Raw genomic sequence first — 20,214 nt, 5'->3', positions numbered from 1 at the left:
GATTATCAATTATTTTGCTTCTCAGATAAATGGAAAGCAATAGTATCTGAATTTGACAAAACAGGGTACACAGAAATGAATGTTACTTCACCGAAATACATTTTTAAATTTGAACTGAAAGTGCTATATTATATCCAAATCTTTCCAAAAATGTGAAAAACAGTGTGCTAACATATGCATTATAATCCATTTTCAATAATAATTGAAAAAAACTTCTTATTTGCTGAAGCCATAAAATCCTGCTAAATTTGTCAGAAATCCATAAAAGTAATTATCTGATGTACTGAGTCCAGTTGACAGGGTTTCTTTGTATAGTCAGGTTGCATTATTACATTTTGAGGTTGCAGTACTGTTTATCACTGATAAACATAGATTCTGGGTAGTGAGAAACAAAGACAGAGTTTAAAACACCACCTTTCTTCCCCACTTTCCCTGGCTTCACTTACGTCTTTCATTCGCAATTCCTCTACCCCCATCCCTGACCAGTGCAGGGGGATAGGGAATGGGGGTTGTGCTCAGTCCATAACTACTTCTGTCTGTGGCTCCTTCCTCCTCACGCATTTGCCTTGCTCTATCATGGGCTCCCCATAGGCTTCAGTCCTTCAGGAAGTGTCCTGCTGCTCCAGCATGATATCCTCCACAGGCTGCAGTGCAGATAAATGCTTCGGTGCCATGGAGCATCTCTTCCTCCTTCTTTGACTTTGCACTTCCTTCTTTTATCCCTCTTCACTCTGCATGTGTGGCTTTTTTTGCCCTTTCTTGTTACATTTTTCTCCAAGGCACCATCACCTTGGCTGTTTCTGGCATGGGGAAGCCCTGGCCTCTCCTCACAGAACCCCTTGCAGCCCCCCACTGCCAGTGTGTGGGAACTTACAGACAATACAATTGAAATACTAATTTTTTGCGCACTTTATTAATTAATTACCACACACAGGACATTTTTTGTATTAAGTTAGGAGATCAGGTTTCCTGTCAAATGTCTAAATGGAGTTTGGAAAAGCAAAGTTTATTAGAAACCAGTAAGGAAGCCATTTAAATTAGGCAAAGGTGAAAAATGAAGAATGTGGATGGACTTCAAGTACCCAACCAGCAGGTCTATCCAGGGGCAAATGACCAGCTTTGGCCAGAGTTCACCATTTTTATAGCATTTTTGAAAAACACTAAGTTGAACATTTTTAAAACAGCTGAGCTTTGAGGAGGTTGGTACCCAAGTACTATCTGTGGTTCTTTTTTCCTAAGTTTGGTACCGAAGAAAGTAACCAAATGCTGAAACACTCTCAACGACATGCACCACAATTTATAACCTCAAGAAAGACGTCAAAATTATGACTGCTAATTTTTTTTAGGCGGGAAAATACAATATAAATGCTAATAGTAAGATGCTTAAACTGACCCAGAGATGTTTTATTTTATGGGAACAAAATCCTAAACTTAGATCCTCTTAATACAGCGCAACAACTTTAGTATTGGAGTTGTTTGGACAGCCTCATCTTTCTCCATCAGCTTTGTTTCCTTCCTTTTTCCTGTTTAACCTAGTTTCCAATATTTGAATATGTTTCCTTTTCATATTTTTATTGTAAGATAGTCCAACATAAAAATAGGAATTTGTGGTTGTGTCCTTTATGAAATTACTTATTATCAGTTGGTAATGTCAGATTTTGTTTGTTGCTTGACAGTAGTGGATACAATTTAGAATAGCTTCAACATTCTAGTAATTCTGCTTAAGCATCCTTAGAAATAGAGCCTACCAATATATTTTTTAAATGCATATATATATAAATATTTACTGTTATGTCCCTTCACACCCATGCAAATTCATTTGTTATGCTTTCAACTTCATTTGCTTTAAATAACATTTAGCTTTATTTCTAAAAATTGTTTTTTATTTATTTATATTTAGTTACATTCATTCAGTTCCACCAGTTTTGCAATAGTTGGATTCATTTAGTAATAGATTCCCATAAACTGGATTATTGTCCTAGCAGTAATTTTCCAGCTATTCTCTTTTTAATTCTGAATGGGCAACAGAGAGTTGGCCCATACAGACTTTGGCATATGTGCAGGCAAATGTTTTGTTTTCAGGTCATTTAATGAGGCAAAGCTGGAATGAAATTTGTGTTATTTAGATCAATATTGCGCCTGTGGTAAACAGCAGTTGCTGTAGTTTAATATGTCCCTTATGACTATTATGCATTATTACAAAGTGAACATCAGAAAATTTAGCTTACTGAACTTTCATTCTCAAGAAAACAGCAAAATTCAGACCCAATCAGTGTGTGCACGAGAAAGGTTCTCAAAATTGTCTTGTAGTTAGTCGTTCACAGGAATATATTTGCTGTGTACTGACCTCAGAGAGGCTTAAGTTAATAATTCCACAAGGTCCTTAATAGCCATTCAGTGTTTGGCACAAGAGAATTAGTAATGTATTACATTCATATAACCACCTACAAAACTTGATTGCATGGCTGATTACAACCTCCTTCAGTTCTGCTTCTTTACCTTTCATGTATCATATAATAAACTATCTGTGACATTTTCTCTTAGCAGAATCATTAAAGTTTATTACTAATTCAGTATCCTGGTCTGTCTTTTGTACGTTTGCACACAAATTCATATTTCCTAAGTAGGGGTCCCATGCAGCTCAGTGAATGTGCAATTCAATTCAAAATGCATCATATTCTTTCTTTTTCAAGCAAGATTTAACTTGGTATTTTACATCTAGCTTGTAAAATAGGAGCCTTTGCACAGGCTTACTTCTTTTTATATGGCTAGGCTAGCCTTAAAAAGGGCTGGAACAGATACAAGCTAGGTAAGTCTTAGAAGAAGACAATGAAAAATTATGAAACTTTACAGTAAAACCAGTATTTTTCCCACAGTCCAAAGCAGATGCATATGAAGCTAGATGTATTGCACTTCAGAACCATGCTAGGAAACATGGCAGATGCTAAAGACATTGCTGCGTTGCAGCGTGGGAACTTGATGAGCCTGTTTTCTCCTGAAAGACTATGTTCAGGTTCTCAGATGCTTAGGCAACGTTTCTGTTTCGTATGTGTTGTTGTTTTACCCCAGTGGGCGACTAAGCGTCATGCAGCGGCTCGCTCACTCACCCCACAGTGAGGTGGGGGAGAGGATGAGAAGAGTAAAAGAGAGAAAACTCATGGGTTGAGATAAAGACAGTTTAATAGGTAAAGCAAAAGTCGTGCATGCAAGCAAAGCAAAGCAAGGGATTCATTCACCACAGCCCATGGGCAGGCAGGTGTTCAGCCATCCCCAGGAAAGCAGGGCTCCATCATGCGTAACGGTTACTTGGGAAGACAAATGCCATAATGCTGGATGTCCCACCTTCCTTCTTCTTTCCTCAGCTTATATATACTCAGCATGATGTCATACGGTATGGAATATCCCTTTGGCCAGTTGGGGTCAGCTGTCCAGGCTGTGCCCCCTCCCAATTTCCTGTGCCCCTTCAACCCTCCCACTAGCAAGGCCTGAGAAACTGAGAAGTCTTTGACATAGTATAGACATTACCCAGCAACAACCAAACCCGTCAGTGTGCTATCAGCATTGTTCTCACACCAAATCCAAACCACAGCCCTGTACTAGCTACTGAGAAGAAAATTAACTCTGTCCTAGCTGAAGCCAAGACAGCATGTTTACTGCACATCTACATCTTTTGGCGTGTACACCCACCGTGCACTTCTCTTCATCCCTCACCCACACAAACAAGATTTTTGGACTGGCTGACTGCTGGCTGGCATACAGCTGGTGTGACTGTTATTGGCTGAAAGGCCTGCCATTCAGATTTTGTCTATTATTACATAGTTCTTTTTTTTATATTTTGTAATGAACAACAAATTTTAGATAGATAAGTAACATACTGTAATATGGTATGCATTAATTTAGGAATGTAAATGTACTTCAGACCAAGCAGACATACATGGTAAATTAACTTCCTGAGTCCTGATGTGTGACAGGAAAAGTCAATAGGGTTTCTCCACCTAATTTAAGCTGAAAGTGTCGCATAGATACCAATCTGGACGGTATAGATAAGGCAGTATAGATAAGGCCTAGAAAGACACACAGCCAATTTTTTAATGATGCAACTTCCACAGTTAAGCACAGACTTTTAGAAGGCATTCGCCAATCACTGTCATATCTCACATGGTCAAAACTGCAAAAGGTATTAGCATCCCACATTCTGGAATATTCTGAAAGTCTGGCTTTTAATTATTATTTTTAGTGGGAGATGAATTATGAGACTCCCAGTCTGTCTCAAAGAGTACCTGGTGCCTGTGTGCTGGGACCTGAAGGAAGCCCTTGTTCATGGCAGTCAGAGAAGACTAGAGATACTCCCCTGACCAAACACAGGCATTTACTGGAATTACATACACACATCTATACACAGATGTATTTGTGTGTATATACATGTGTATACACATACTTTCTTATTTCCACATGGGTGTGGAAATCTGTGGAGGTTATTTAAACATCTAAAACTTACTGATATGTGGAAATCTGTGGAGGTTATTTAAACATCTAAAACTTACTGAATTTAAAGAAAAGTAAATATCTAGTTTGATACTCCACTAAATATCTTTATGGGCAACAGCCCTTACAGCAACTCTCGGATATCTACTATAGTCACCACAGCAGAATATCATGCCATTTCCACTGTTAACTGGTATTTCTATTTTTCTAATTTGAAACTTGATTAACTTATTAATAACTAATATTGGGGTAAAATGAAATGTCTTTTTACTCGATAGACCAGCCTCAGCTGAATCTTTCATTATTGGTTGAATTCATTGAATTGAGAAGGATTTGTTCATTGTGAAGGTCACAGGCTAAATGATCTAAGACTTTTTTTCAAGTCATCCATATAATTGCAATGCACTGATAATTTTCATACTTAAGTAAAAACTAGGGAACTGGTTCAATATTAAATCAATTAAGTATTAATATGCTGCATTAGTGATTTTTAAAGCTGAAGTAGCACTTCAAAATTTCATGTCAAGCTAATGTTTTTTTAACATATTTTAGCATATTCTTCCTTAACTGTGGAAACTACAAAAAGGTGTAGATTTTAAAAAAATATTTTAATCAAAACCATGCAGTAAATGGTTACTGAGACAGAACAAAGTGTAACAGCTGTATGGTCTAAAGTTATTAAACTCTCAAAGGAGATTCATATTGCAAGCACATTAGCTCAGTCCAGCACAAAGTAATTCTGTGAATTCAATAACAGATCCACTGTGTCTTTAATAAATAACAGAGCAAATAAAAGGCCTTAAGCTTATGCTATAGGAAATGATTAATTTACAAAGACTATTTAGCCTTAACTATCTTATAGCCTGATATGGGCATGAACATTTTAAACTGGTGGAATCTGCATTCAGTCACTGGTCTTGCAGAGATAATGTAGCCCATATAATTTTGATTAGAATTAAATTTACTTGAAACAGGTTCTTTCTATTAGGTAGCTATACTTTCTAATGTAGGAAGTTAAACTTTGCCATAATTATATTATGTATGCAAAGGAAGTTTTTCTCTCAAAATTTTCTATCAGTAGTTAATATTTCTTTAAGTGCAGGCACTTTATTACTTTTTTTTTCTTCACTTTTTTTTTTTTTTTTTTTTTTTGGGGGGGGTGTCAAATTGTATGTATTCTTAATTTACTCCACTACTGCATTGCTGCACCAAACACATGAAATACCATTCCAAATTCACACACAGATATAAGACTTCCTTAAAACTTTCAATTCAGAAAATTACTATTTTTTTCAACTTTTGGCAGTGAACAGCTGTTCATTAACATAACCAAGGCAGCACAGATAGATATCTTTCCTCTCCTGCAGTCCAATTCCTGGATCAGGTATGGACTGATTGAGCAATATGGAAGTCCAGCACTGAGAAAAATTATTACCTTCCCCTTGCTTCTACTGGGCAGATATCCTTCATGCCAGAATAATTCTGTGTTGCTCTTTCAGGCAAACTGAAAGGACAAAGAAGGGTATAAAGGGGTCTAAGCAAAAGACTGTATATGGTCTTTGATATTCACAGTGAAAGAATTTTGAAAGGCAAAACCTCATTAAGAAATGCAGTAAAGGCATGATTCGACTGTTTTCACAAACCATGCTACTTCACATCAAAGGCAGTCTGGTCTTTTGAGGCTGGCTTGTCAAACTGAATTTAAAAATGGCTTTTCTGATTAGTTATCAAAGGTTGGTAATGATAGAACTGAGGTAAATGCTTTTGATCCATCCAATCATGATTTCACCTAATGTCTCTGAGTTTGAAACCTCTGCTGCATTTTCTAGCCATTTTATACATGTGTGTGTGTGTGTGTACACACACACACACACACACACACACACACACACACACACACACACACACAGAGAAATGTTTAGGAATCTCTATCCATCTTAATACAAAAAGAAGCAACCAAACCCTAAAAAGCCAGATTTCCAGCTTGGAGGAGACTGAGTTTGTTCTCAATTCATATCTATGTGCAGTGTCTGAAGAAGGTGAAATATAGAGCACTGGGGAATAGAATTCTATAACGTCTCCACAGGCAAAACTTCACTGTGATCTGTGGAGATAAAAGTACTCGGTACTGGATGCTTTCATTTTCTCATTGATCTTCCCCTCTAAACAGTGATAATTATAATGGAAATCCCAACAGATTTGATGGGATACACAGTAAGGTGCAATTCAGTCAACAGAGTATTCCCAGCTCAAAAAAGAATGAAGATGTGACTGTCACATAATGTTGATTGTGATTATTTCTCAAGCTTTCTTTTTAATTGAGTAATGTTTAAAATAAAGTCTTAACAATACTGTAGGTACTAAAACACTATTAAGAGATATGACATCTACAAGAAGTCTACAGACACCAGTAATGTGGGAGAAACAGAAAAAAATTACTTATATGTTTGATTCTAATTGAAGTAGTATATAAGGAAAGGTGGAATTACTACAATAATATTATAAATAACAATGTGAATTTAACAAACAAAACAAAACTTGAGGAATTTCATTTTACAAAATTCAGATTCACTGGATTATCTTTCATCTCTGAATTCTGAAAGATGATAATGAAAGTCTACTTAAAAGTATTTTCAAGAAATCATCCAGAGCAGAGGTGGTACCTGGTAACTGAAGTAATAGAATCTAATATAGTTAGGAGGCATAAAAGTAGCCCTTGCAATTGCAGGACTGATATCTGATCTTAGTAATGACACATTTTCAGGCTTTTTTATAGAAGTACATTATACTTTCCTTATAGAAAATTTTACTATAAACTGTTACCAAGAAAGGCAAAGCTGCAAAAATGGATTACTTCTAAGTCATCTAATAAAACAGGACCCTGAGCACTAAGAAGGAAGTAAGACTACTAAATAACTTTGGATTTAAGTATTTCAAAAGTTTCATTCAGTTAGCTCTACAGTATCCTGAATTTCCTGAATGGTTAGAGTTGTTCGGCAGTCATTTTGGGCCTCTGTGTGATTAGGAAACTTGGCTGAGGAGGGGAAGCAATTCCTGTCTGAGGTGTTCATGCTCAGTAGCAACCAGAGCATTAAAAAATCTGATTTTGGAAATCAATTTTGTTTTGATCTGAATAGCATGGAGAGTTTTAACAAAAACTCAGTGGTCCCAATCACTGGCTGAAACGTTTATTGGTTACTTATGAACAGCATTTGCTGTCTCTTTGCCAGCAACTCTGGAATGCCTTTAGCTATATTTTACTAGCTGTCTGAAATGGAAGAATGAAAAAGTGTGCTTCTCTTTCAGTGTGAAAATATCAGCTTATAGATTTATTTCAGTTGAAAGACAACGGAATAGATGATAACTTTTCATGACATAAAAGAACAAAGTGGTGGGTATTTAGACTAGGGGAGAACACGGTTATTCACATTGAACTCTGCAGAAGTGTTGGTACTTTGCATTTTTTACAATTGTGTGAAGTGTTTAGGTGTCCAAATATCTACTTGGAAATCATTTGGAAATCTCAGGCTTGTTAACCATAGTCTTCGTTTTTAGAGATCAGTTATCTTCTCTATATGTAGTTGCTTACTGCCATTTGAATTGCCTCAGGATGGCCTCCTTGGCATCCCACGATCACGCAGGTTTCTCCTGTGGAGTCTGTCATATCTGCCAGCCTGCAGGGGATGTCACTGTACCCTAGATGTCACAAATAATGTTTGATCACTGTCTGCGGGCAGTGGAACCACATCTTATCTTTGAAAATAAAGATGACATTCTTGCAGACACCTATATGTCAATGATTGTATTTACAATCATATTAATATAAACGCATTCAGATTGCATGTTTGATTTTTTTAGTGCTGTTCTGCAGTTCTTATTCTCTGATGAGAAAAAAAAAGTATGGATGTGGCTGGTGAATCAAATTGTTCTTTAGGGTCGGCTGAGTACCCTGAGCATAACAGCAATTTAGACATTGTAGGCACACATATTAACACATACGTGTAGGTGTCTTAATCTTGAATTGGATCCCACCTGTAGATACCCGATAATCATATAGAAAAGTAAAAGCCTTAGGGCTGGATCCACAGAAATATTTGCAAAAGAATGTATTTGCTTTAACATCTCTCATACAGGAGTATGGATTTTCCTGGCTGCATCAGAGCATAAGTATGTCTGTCAGGCAGTACCAGAATGTTCTATGGCTTCAGTGACATATTTAGCAGTAGTACAGTACTTGCTTGTTCATCAGCATCTATGCCAACACAATGTAATGGTAAATGCACATTTAAATAGCTCTGAATTCATGGAGCGCTTAAGACAGTAAAAGCTTCCAAATGAATAATTGCTTCACACAGACGGCTTTTGCATCCTAAATTGCTCAGTGGTTGGACTTTAAAATAGCCTGTGTTTCTATTAGTTAATCTTTAAGCACTATAGAAAAGGCAACAGTCTGCGAAAGGATTCATATAAGAAATGAATGCAGCATGGTAATAGTGGGGAAAAAAATAATCAGAACTGTTTCCTCCTGGGAACCTTTATAAAAGGGGCAATGAAACAGGTTTCTTGCCTGCAGATGGTTACGAACACAACATATTTTTTTCTCAAACTACATTTTTGCCATTTTGAATTTAAAATATTTTCAGTTTTCTATGACTTCCCTACAGAACAAAATCTTTGCAATATATTCTGATGAAGGAAATCAACATACTGTGCCTGGGGGTATCATTTTCTTACTTGCTGAGTAGACATGTTAATGTTAGTGTGGTCAGAACTTTTCTTCAATATAACCAAGATCCTCAAAACCAATGTAGTACTTTTTAAAAATCCATGTTTAAAACATAAGGTGATATTCTTTTCTGCAATGCACTGCATATTTGATCTATACCATATCGTAAGTGTAAAATTCTTTCTGGACACGACCATCTCATTGATAGTTTTTCATGTGGAGTAGGTTGAATACTAGATGAGAGTCTGGCTACAGTTTTCCGTACGGTTTATACTTTAGCATACAGAGCTTATAAGGTCCTTCTTTTTCTTTTTTTTTTTTTCTCCCAAAAAAAGGAGAACTAGAAGCTTGTGAATCTATTCAGTATTAAAGAATTATACAATATAGAATATTAAAATACGTGACAGCAGTTGTCAGACTAATTTCCACAACTTTGGTGCACAATAAAACCACAGAGAAACTGTAATAAATGGATTGCATATATCTTTGTCTAAATTGTCAATTGTAAGTTAGCACTTCCACTTCTACCTCACTGATGATGAGCAGTTAGGCAGCAAGCCTGCTTACATGATTTATAAATCTGTAGAGACATGTCTGCATGGCACTTGTGGCACTCTTGGCAGTATATGCTATAATCGAAGAATGAAAATGTCCATTACCAGAAAGAAAATATCTTCCTTTCTATTCAGTTGGGCAAAGCACTAAGTAGAATGTGCATTTGGTAATAATATCAAAATTATCTGTGTTTGCTGACCATATGAAATTCATATGATTTTGGGAGATTTTTTTTCTTTTTCCTGTTTACTAATGTCAGAAATAAAAAAACAAAAAACCAAAGCAGACGATCCTTGGGTTTAGTTCTACAGTTCTGAGCTCTTGGTTTATTAAAATTTTTATTTGTGTGGACTTTCTTAGGTTATATTCAATTGGAGGTCGGGATGGAAGTTCGTGTTTGAGTTCAATGGAATATTACGATCCTCACACAAATAAATGGAATATGTGTGCTCCTATGTGTAAGAGAAGAGGAGGTGTAGGAGTGGCTACATGTGATGGATTTCTATATGCAGTTGGAGGCCATGATGCTCCTGCTTCTAACCACTGTTCCAGACTGCTGGACTATGTAGAAAGGTACCCAATTACACATGCATTGTTTGAATACATTATAATGTCCAGTAGCATAATTTTCTTAGATACATGATGGTAAAGTTAAACTGATGTTTTTACACCAAGAAATGTCAAATAATTACTTACTAGAAAATTCCACAGAAGTTTATAGAATACAATTTTTTGAAGGTTATTTTCTTTCCCTTTTTTTTCCCCACAGTACTATTATGTAATATCATGGACACAAAAATCCACTCTTCACCTCTCATTTAAGATTGAAGAGTAATAAAATAAACTTTTCAGAGACAAAAATTCAGCCTTGAAATAGTTTTGTAACACCAAATTGTATTAGAAGCATTTTGTAACTAAAATGTAGCCGAGCAAAGAAATATAGAACTGTTTAAGTGATAGATATTTACAGTACATAGTATTGCTTCCTTTAGCAACATCACCACTTTCTGATGTGTCGATACAAGCTGTATACATTCTATTTACAGTACACTGATTTTTGTAAGTGGGTATTCTGCAAATTCAAGAAGATCTAGTGGGGCAGTAAGGCACAATTGGAGTGATTATAGCATTCAATTTCGAGGTACTCTTCAAATGTTTCAATGGTTTGACTTTTCCTTTTCTGTATGCTTTAAAATAAAGTAAGGAAAATACACTCTCAAAATATGTACGGGTTGCAAAGGTTAAAGTAAGTATGTTTGAGCAGTTGGTTTATCTTAACATAGAAGTAAAGATAGGTGCTGGGAGAGATTTATCTATTTATTTTCTGATGGGGTTAAACTTTAATTGAATGTCAGTTATTTCTTCTGCTGAATGTGGCTTGGCATTTAAGTTACCCAATATGTAATCCAAAGATTATAAGTTAAAATTTACTCCTTATGTTATCCATATGATTTTGCTCAGTCTTAGACTCTTTTCCATCTCCACTGCATATAAGCAAAGGTCACAGACTGCCAAATACAATAATTCTTGCCTCCAACAGATGGGAGTTCATCAGACAAATACCATGATGCCTGTGCTTACAGGGCCTATCTTCATGGACCTCTATTTATAAGGAACAATAACAAGAATTTTCAGTGAAATAAATTTATATTAAGACTATTACTGACAATATTAATACATATGAAATCTTTCCAACTACTTCTGCTTATTGTAAGGGAGCTTTACTTTCATTTTGCAGTCTCTGAAAGAAGACCTTTCTGGAGCTGAAGACAAACCACCTCCCATCGCATTTGTCTTTCTCAAGGGGATATTGTGACAACAAACTAAACCACATATACTTAAGCTATTTTATGTACTTGTATCTGAATGACATTATACAGCGTTGCTTGTCTTAAGTATTTTTGCAATGATAGCAAAAAATGTTAATAGTATACTTTATGGGCAGTTAGCTTCCAGAGTCAAAGTTGTGACTAACAAATCAGAACTTGTGAGGCTATTAGCTTGCATAAAGTGGATGTGAATTATCCAGTGAACTCAAATAAAATGTGAAAAAACTGTCATGGCCCTCACAGTGATTGATAAGTTTATAAGGTAGCTAGGATGTGATTTAATGTGTCTATTTTTACATTAAAAAATAATACATCATCTTCAAAAAATAAAACCTGCTCAATAATTTAGGAAAACAATGACTAGTAAGTGGTAAGGTCTATTATAGTAAATTATTTTATGTCTCTGAAAGTTTTACTTTCTGTAAATATCACTTTTTTAACTCCCTCTTCTTCAGTCCTTTTGTCATTCTGATACAGCCTAATAAGATGTGCTTTATTCAAATGCCAGTTTGCTCCTGTTGAACTGTTGAACCAGACATAATGTTTTTAAAACTATTTTCGAGATTACATAGATCTAGTGAGAGCAGATACGTGTTTTTTAAATGCTACTGCTTAAATTCTGCTCAGTAGTTAGTAGGAGTCCTAGTTTGATCTCTTTGAAGGTTGATGCAATTGTAAAGGTTTTCCTATGGATTCAAGCATTCTAAAAGAAAATAATAGTTATGCTTGTCAGCTCTTCACAAGCTGGGCAAATACAATGTTGTATTCCTATTTAAAGTTAAAATATCTAGTTCCTTTTTAGGGATTACAAAATTTTGGAGATATTTTGGCAGATTTTGTGAAGCAGCTTTATTTTCCAAATGTTAGTCAAAACTTTACAGCTATTAAAAACATAAGCAAGTGATCTATAGTTTTTCCCCTTCGTCTCACCTTGATTTCAAATTGATTTCTTTCCACATTCAGGAACTTTTACCATAACCCTTCTCACCCTAGGGCTTACCTGGTTATTATAAAGATGAAATGTACAGTTGTTTTTAGCAGAAGAAAGGATATAAAAAATCTCAGACATTTTCCTGGCAATTACAAAAACCTAGTTCTTGTGCAGTTCTATTTTGTTGTCAGAATTGAGTTACAAGAATTCTGTTTAACTTTTATACCTGTTAATTAAAAAAAAAAAAAAAAAGTTAAAAAAATATCAATTGTGTTTTGTTTCCCTGCTTTTACATCTCCTCATCTTGGTCCTTATAATTCAAGTGTAATATATCAAAGAGTCTATTAAAGAGTCTTTAGGCAGGTGAAGATACAATGCACACTGGTGCATTTCACTGGCTGGGAAACTCAGCTAGAAGCAGACAATGCTGTTGTTGAAAAAGTCACACAGTCTTTGAAAAAGTCACACAGTCTTTGAAAAAATCCATTCAAAACCTATTTTTTTCTTTTTTTGGCTTATTACATGTACATTTCCCTTCCACATATTCAAGCATTGCTTTAAAGTATTTTCCTCTCAAGTTTTAAAATACATTTATCAATATTTAGATATTTAACTCAAAAATTCTTAAGGAAGGATAGAAAAATGAAAGAATGTGAATAAATAAAATAAATTGTAAAATAATAAAATAAAATGAACAACATAATCAATTTAATGGTATTTTAGATGTAAAGAGTCAAACACAAAATTTTAACATCTTATTTTGTGAGGCGTTCCGATAAAGCCAGAAGGATTAGTAGTCAGTACATGAGCAGATTTTTTTTTCAAAATTTATTCGGCTGTCAAGAACAATTTCATCAGGGTTAAAGACAATTCTTTTACTGTCTAATTTGAAGGTCATATTTATGATCAACAAGGCATTTATAAGCAAAGTAGTATAATGTTGTTGCAACATCTATATTAAAAAAGTTAAGTATTTCCCAGTATTCACGTGTAACATGGGACTTCAAACACTATTCCTACTAGTTCCTTACTGAAAATATGAATGACTGAAAGAGCTACAAGAGCCCTTACAATCAGCCTTTGTATTGAAAGCCTGAAATTTTCCTTTTTTGTAAAGTATATGTATATACAGCTTTCTGTAGGATTATCAACTTCTAGTTAATAAGGTTTAGAGTACAAGTAAATATGTTGAAAGAACTTTACTATCTAAAAAAATTAATCTAGAGCTAATACTGTCTCTTAAAGGTGTAGGAGAAAGTGGTTTGTAGTCTCATAACAATATAGTAGCTAGGGGACTTGTAAATAAAAAAGATTGTTAGCCAATATAGAGTTCCTTAATTATTTTAGAGAAATTATCATGCCCAAAATGTGATCTACCTTACACTTAAGCAAATGTCTAAAGTCAGTCAAAGGATTTGTGTCCTTAAACTGTTTATCAAGTGATTCTGCTACATAGTAGGGATGCTTAAGGACAAATAACATTAATTCTTTTATAATGTGAAACAGTATTCTATTTTAGTAATATCTGTCATCTAAAAATGAGGTATCTAGTTTAACCTACTACTCCAGACAGTCCTAGTAACAAAGTGAGAGGCACTATCAAAAGGTGATTAATTTCTGTTTTACAGATGTCTAAAATAGATACAATGGAAGTGCTTCTGAATTTAATTGATTTTTCTTGTTAATGAATATCTGAATTAATGGCGTAGGCTTAATGTTTAATTTTAAAGTGACTCTCATCATACAAAAGGAATTTTGGCCTCAGTTTTAACAATTCCGTGGTGGTTACTGCTTGTACTACTCTCCTCACTTGAGCAAATGTCAGGAGAATCTAACTCTAATGCAGTTAAGCATATGCCCTGAATACTTAGGAAGGTTTTCTGGCTATGAACATTGTGTAGGATAATTTTAGAAATTAAAATATGGTGTAATAGAATTTTAGAAAAAAACATTTTTAATGTGCTACAAGAAATACCCAATTTAAAATATTCACATTAAAGTATACTTACATCCAAATATTGCTTTTATATCCTTCTCAAACTGCTTTTTATGACACCTTATCCCACAAATACCCTGGTTTATTCCAAAAGGTTAGCTGAGCAAAAGTTCATAATCAACATTTAGAGGTTTGAATTGGGAACACAATAAATGTGTGCTAAATAGGATGCTAAAGGATTCCACCCACCCCACCCCCCACTGGAAGGTGAAGATCAGCATGAAACAACACTTATCTTCTGCCTGGACATTCAGTTTCCTTTCTCTTTCCTCAGGTATGACCCAAAAACTGATACATGGACAATGGTGGCTCCACTGAGTATGCCTCGAGATGCTGTTGGTGTCTGTCTCCTTGGTGACAAATTATATGCAGTAGGTGGCTACGATGGTCAAACATACCTGAACACTATGGAAGCTTATGACCCTCAAACTAATGAATGGACACAGGTAATCAGAAAGTGTTTGTTTGTTTGTAACATATTTTGATAGTTGTACATAAAAACATTACTTTTCTGAAGAAAAAAAGAAAAAAAAAAAAAAAAAAGTAGTATCTGAGGTTGCCATAGCTCTAAAATTAGTCTTAGTAGTTTATCAAATATTATGTCAGGAGTTTCCTCTGAAGATAAAGAAGAGAGAATTAGATTCTAAGAAACTGGAAAAAGACAGAATAAGCAGTCATTAGTATTATCTTGTTACCTTTCAGACAAAATTCCTGTTCTGATCAATTTTTATATCATTTTTTTTCTTCATGCTGAAGAAATGTCATAAAAAGTGTCAAAATGGATCTGAAATTTTAATTGGTAACCAGTATGTCCTGCGGATCCTCATATGAAAATTTGTTTAGTTTTTGTAGAGAGCCAAGTTTTCATTTCATTTTTCAATTCACTTTTTCTTGTTTTTGATATTTTGAAATGTGTGTATGCATGTTCCTAATTTTGAACCATATAAAAATTAATAGGTATAATAGAAACACTGGTATAATGCAAGAATCTGGGGATTAGTGATTTGGTTGTAGAAAGAATGTATTTTATCACATCACAGTAGTGCTTGGAAAAATTTGGATTCATAGCAGACTTTAAAAGAAACAAAAGATTATTTCAACACTTTCTGTTATTAACTCTCTTTTTAGACTTTCTGAAAAAGTAATTTGTTCCACCAGTGTAGATGTCTACATCTGAATTAATCACCATAAGTTCCCTTTAAAGTTAATAAAAAAAAAATATATACTTCAAAAGCATGATCTTATCCTAAAATAAATGTTTAAAATAGGCCAGATGTATTGTAATAAAAAAATGCCTATTTCTTTTTACAATTGTGAAGGGGGGCTTCTGTTGTCAACTTTAAATATAGACATACATGGTATAAAGTTAATGCAGAAACCCATCTTTTTTACCTACTATTAATTAAATTAGAAGAGAACATTTTTATGACATTCTGTACGAAATAAGGAATTTTTGGAAGGTTTCTTTTCCCAAATCCACCAGTCCATGTAAAAAAATCCATGAATAACCACATTTGGACAGATAGTTAGGAAATGTGTAACAGCTACAGCCTACAGATTATAGAAAACCCTTGCATGTCAACAGTACACAAAATTGGTGACAGCTCTAAAATCACTTCTTTTTTCTGTTCTCACACTTTTAAATGAAAGATGTCCTATGTAAATAACTTAAAAACTACAGTACTGGGATATTGTGGGTTGTATTTATTTTTGGCAGTTTATACTCCCATTAGTTTTGACCATTTTAGAATAAAGTTGACACAGCACTTTTGCAATCTCTTGCGTGGCTTTGTTCCTGTTTAGCTAATTTGTATCTTTTTTTCTGCAGATGGCTTCCCTAAATATTGGAAGAGCTGGTGCCTGTGTTGTAGTCATCAAACAACCATGACTGTCAGCACTGATTAGAATTTTACTGACTGTGAAATTATTATTTTTCTATCAGACAATAAGAATGATAACTTCATGAGAACAAGGATTTAAACAGTGAATATGGTGTTGATCACAAACTTGAAGAAGTTTGGAAGTGAGAAAGATTTAATTATTTATGCCCTATAAAATCATAAAACCTGTTCATGATCAGTGTTCATGATCATGAAAAAAAAATCAAGCTGTTGTAGGCATAAATATGTGAACATGGAGTAGTAAGTTCAGGTACTGTTCTCGTGAATTTGTTCTGGAGAACTGGATAATCAAGGGACAGCTCTGCAGAAGGAGCAGGAGAGAATACAAGAATGGTTTTAATGTCCACAAGACTTTTAACTGCAGAAACATTAAAGTACATTTAAACACTTTTAAACTGTGGTTTTTTAAAAGACAAAAGTAGATAGTAATATAAAATCATCTGTTTAGGTCTTGTCTTCAAATGGGTTATGGCCTTTTCATTTAAACAGGCAGTTTGGTTCTTACTGAAGGGAAGAGGTTGCAAAGTCTGGATATTCAGGTTTCATTCATAATGACTGACCTGTTGCTCTACAGTAGGAAGAAAAAAAAGAATAAAAGTAAACCTCCAAGGTGACTCTTTTTTGGTAACTTCAGATTTTACCTCCATGCCTGTGTTAATGCATCGTGTAAGGGAGCGTATTGAAAGGGAAGCCTGTGCGTTTAACCTAATTGTACACAAAGCAATCCTTTGGCTGCACTAGGGCTTTGTTACAAATATGGGAGGCAAAATAACAGTTTCCTAATTCTTAATCTTATATTCAAATTAAGCATGTGGGCTCTAATCTCGTTGTTTAATGCATCTTCTGCATGTTGGAAGCTCATGAAAAGCTGGAAAATTAATACTGTTCCTTCACTGCATCATGTAACCAATGAACCATGACCAGAACAGTTCATAGAGCCTCTTCTAACATTTCAGGAGGGGTAAAAACACTACATTTTATTTATTTCTAATGCTTGTACATAGACAACTTTTCCTGATTAAAGCTGCCAATTTATGACTTTCCACTTATGACTGAGAATAACTGCAAGGAGGGAATTGAAAATAAATGCAAGTCGGATAACGAAAATTAGACCATTTGATCTAATAAAGTTCATATGGTAAATATACTAGTGTCATCTGTGCTTCCCTTTAGGGTTGACCATTTCTGGCAGTAAGGATGCTTTGAGCTTTTGCCTTGGCAGTAGATTTGACACTGATGCTTTCTATCTGCTCAGCTGAATCAATTCAAATCCTAAGGCCACTAATGGAATATGAAATTCTGCTATTCAGAGAGGCATAGGCTCTGAGAGAAGAACTACCAAGTATACCTCTTCCTTAAAGCCTAGCTGATCTTTAAGGAAACATTTCATGGTCCAGAAGCAGAAACCTCACAATCCTCTGTCTAGCAATTTTGAGAAGCAATTCTGGTTGTAGTTAAGAGTTTTCTTAGCAAAACCCTTTGAAACCATTTGAGATTAAAAAATACATACAGCCACCTACTTGGGACATTTGATTTGACGATGTGTCTTTCCTTCTAACAGCATCAGCATGGATGGAGATCTTTGTTCCCTGACACAAACTGAACTTCAGTTGTGAAGCCTAAGTGTATTGGTTTAAATCTTTTAAATGCTTCTCTGTTCTAATTAGAAATCAGCTGCAAAATCTTCAATATTAGTTTTCCCCAGTGAGTTGGTTTATGAATTGCAATTAGTCTTCCACAGAGAAGCATGTCCATTTTTACCCAACTATAACAACTTATTGAATAAAAGATGTTACAGCTCTACAAATTTTGCTTCACAAAATCATAAGCTTCTGAGACTAAGCCAAGAAGATTCTAGAATTATAATTACAATTAAATATAGACATTAGCATTTAGTTCACCTACAGATACCTAATGAACTTAGGAATTTAATTTTAACTTTATTCCCTGAACTTCCTTTTGATTACATTATATTCATACACAATAGAAATATGATTACTCTACCTATATACTGACCTTCAAGAAAGGATTACTTCTATTAATTGCAGCCCATGGCAGATTTTGTTTGTGTGCCTTGATCATTGTTATCTTCAATTTATCCTCAATTTATTTTTTTATTCTCAATTTCCTTTTACACATTTTCAAATTGCCTTTATTTATCCAAAATGAAACATTATTCCTGTGAAATTTTTCAATTATTCCACTTCTTTTATGCTGAAAGAATAAAATTATTTATTTTTTTATTTAGATTATGTAAAATCTAGCCACAATAAAAACCAAATCTGACTTCCAGATTTCTTTTACACACCTACATCAATATATTCTGCAGTTTCTTCTACACAGAATTTAGGGATAATTTTTTGATAAAATTTTAAGTTTTTCTTACTGTTGTGTTAACTCTGCTGTTATTAAAAACAATAATAGTTTCACCTTTTATTTCAAGGGAGTGGATTAAAAAATATATATATAATTTTAGTCTTCGTTTCTGTGATCCATTGAGATCCCTTTTTTATGTCTAAGACTTAAAATTGCTTCTGATAGGCAGACTTGTATTAAACAATATTACATTATAGGAAATTTATCTCATTGTTAATGTATCATGGTACCTTTTCTTTCATATGATCCCTTTGATTTCACAGTATGAAAATCACCGTGGAATCAGATCTGCAACAAATATTAATTTCAGTGAAATCAATAATTAAAATCCTCAAAATTCTGCTTCTAAATGTTGTAGCTTATTATCCTGAATATTTCTGAAATATTAGCATTTTCTCTTCACTTTTCCATTCTTTTATTCATTTTAGCATGCTTTTTTTCCAGAATGTTAACTAGTTTTACTAGAAAGTCTGTTTCACACTAGCCTGTGCGTATACATAGGCCTTATACCTATTTTCTTCCTGTTGCCCAACCTTATATAAGAACACCTTTTGTATTAATCTAACATAAGTAAAACTAATAAAAATTAAGGTACTCAGGCGTAACTCAAATTAAGGTCCTCTGGGACTACTGCAAAGCCTTGCATTTCTCTGTTCTATGGGTCAAAACCTCCTCTTTTTTTATTTATTTATTAGAGATTTTATTTCTTTCATTCTTGCTGCTTCTGGTTTTGAAATAGGAGGAATGTGAAGGACATAATGCTAGAAAAGCTATTTATAAATGGACAAGTCTATACAGATTTTTATGTGAAGACAGGGAAAACAATACTGGCAGGAAGTAGTCATTCTTCTGCCTGAAGACTTGTATTCAAAAACTGGCATAGACATAAGGAAATCAGAATCATAGAATGGTGTGGGTTGGAAGGAACCTTAGAGATCACCTAGGTCCAGCCCCTTCTACTAGACACCTTCCACTAGACCAGGCTGCTCCAAGCCCCATCCATCCTGGCCTTGAACACTGCCAGGGATGGGGCATCCACAGCTTCTCTGGGCAACCTGTTCCAGTGTCTCACCACCCTCACAGTAAAGAATTTCTTCCTAATACCTAATCTAAATCTACCATCTTTCAACTTAAAGCCATTCCCCCTTTTCCCGTCACTACTTCCCTTTGTATAAAGTCCCTCTCCAGCTTCCTTGAGGTACTGGAAGGCTGCTATAAGGTCTCCCTGGAACCTTTTCTTCTCCAGGCTCAACAACCCCAACCTTCTCAGCCTGTCTTCACAGAAGAGGTGCTCCAGCCCTCTGATCATCTCCATCTCTCTCCTCTGGACTTGTTCCAACAAATCCGTGCCCTTCTTATGTTGGCGGCCCCCAGAGATAAACAGAGTACTCCAGGTGGGGTCTCATGAGAGTGGA

General features: G+C 34.8%; 1 protein-coding gene across 2 annotated transcripts in view; it reads left to right on the top strand.

Moving 5' to 3' along the window:
- Nucleotides 1-19,864, top strand: part of KLHL1 (kelch like family member 1) — a 231,707-nt gene extending 211,843 nt beyond the window's left edge. Inside the window, exons 9-11 of one of the 2 annotated variants that reach the window (XM_040584265.1) lie at nt 10,127-10,339; nt 14,797-14,968; nt 16,351-19,864. In XM_040584265.1, coding sequence (XP_040440199.1) covers nt 10,127-10,339; nt 14,797-14,968; nt 16,351-16,410 — 445 coding nt within the window. In that variant the 3' untranslated portion in view covers nt 16,411-19,864. Of the gene's footprint in view, nt 1-10,126; nt 10,340-11,504; nt 12,149-14,796; nt 14,969-16,350 lie in introns of those variants that run through there. The other variant, XM_040584266.1, reaches the window with a different exon arrangement.
- The last annotated feature ends 350 nt before the right edge of the window (nt 19,865-20,214 follow it).

Source organism: Falco naumanni, chromosome 2, assembly GCF_017639655.2.
Source record: "Falco naumanni isolate bFalNau1 chromosome 2, bFalNau1.pat, whole genome shotgun sequence".
In the NCBI taxonomy this organism is placed as follows: Eukaryota; Metazoa; Chordata; class Aves; order Falconiformes; family Falconidae; genus Falco; species Falco naumanni.
The sequence above is the reverse complement of the archived record's forward strand: the minus strand, read 5'-3'. Positions and strand labels throughout refer to the sequence as shown.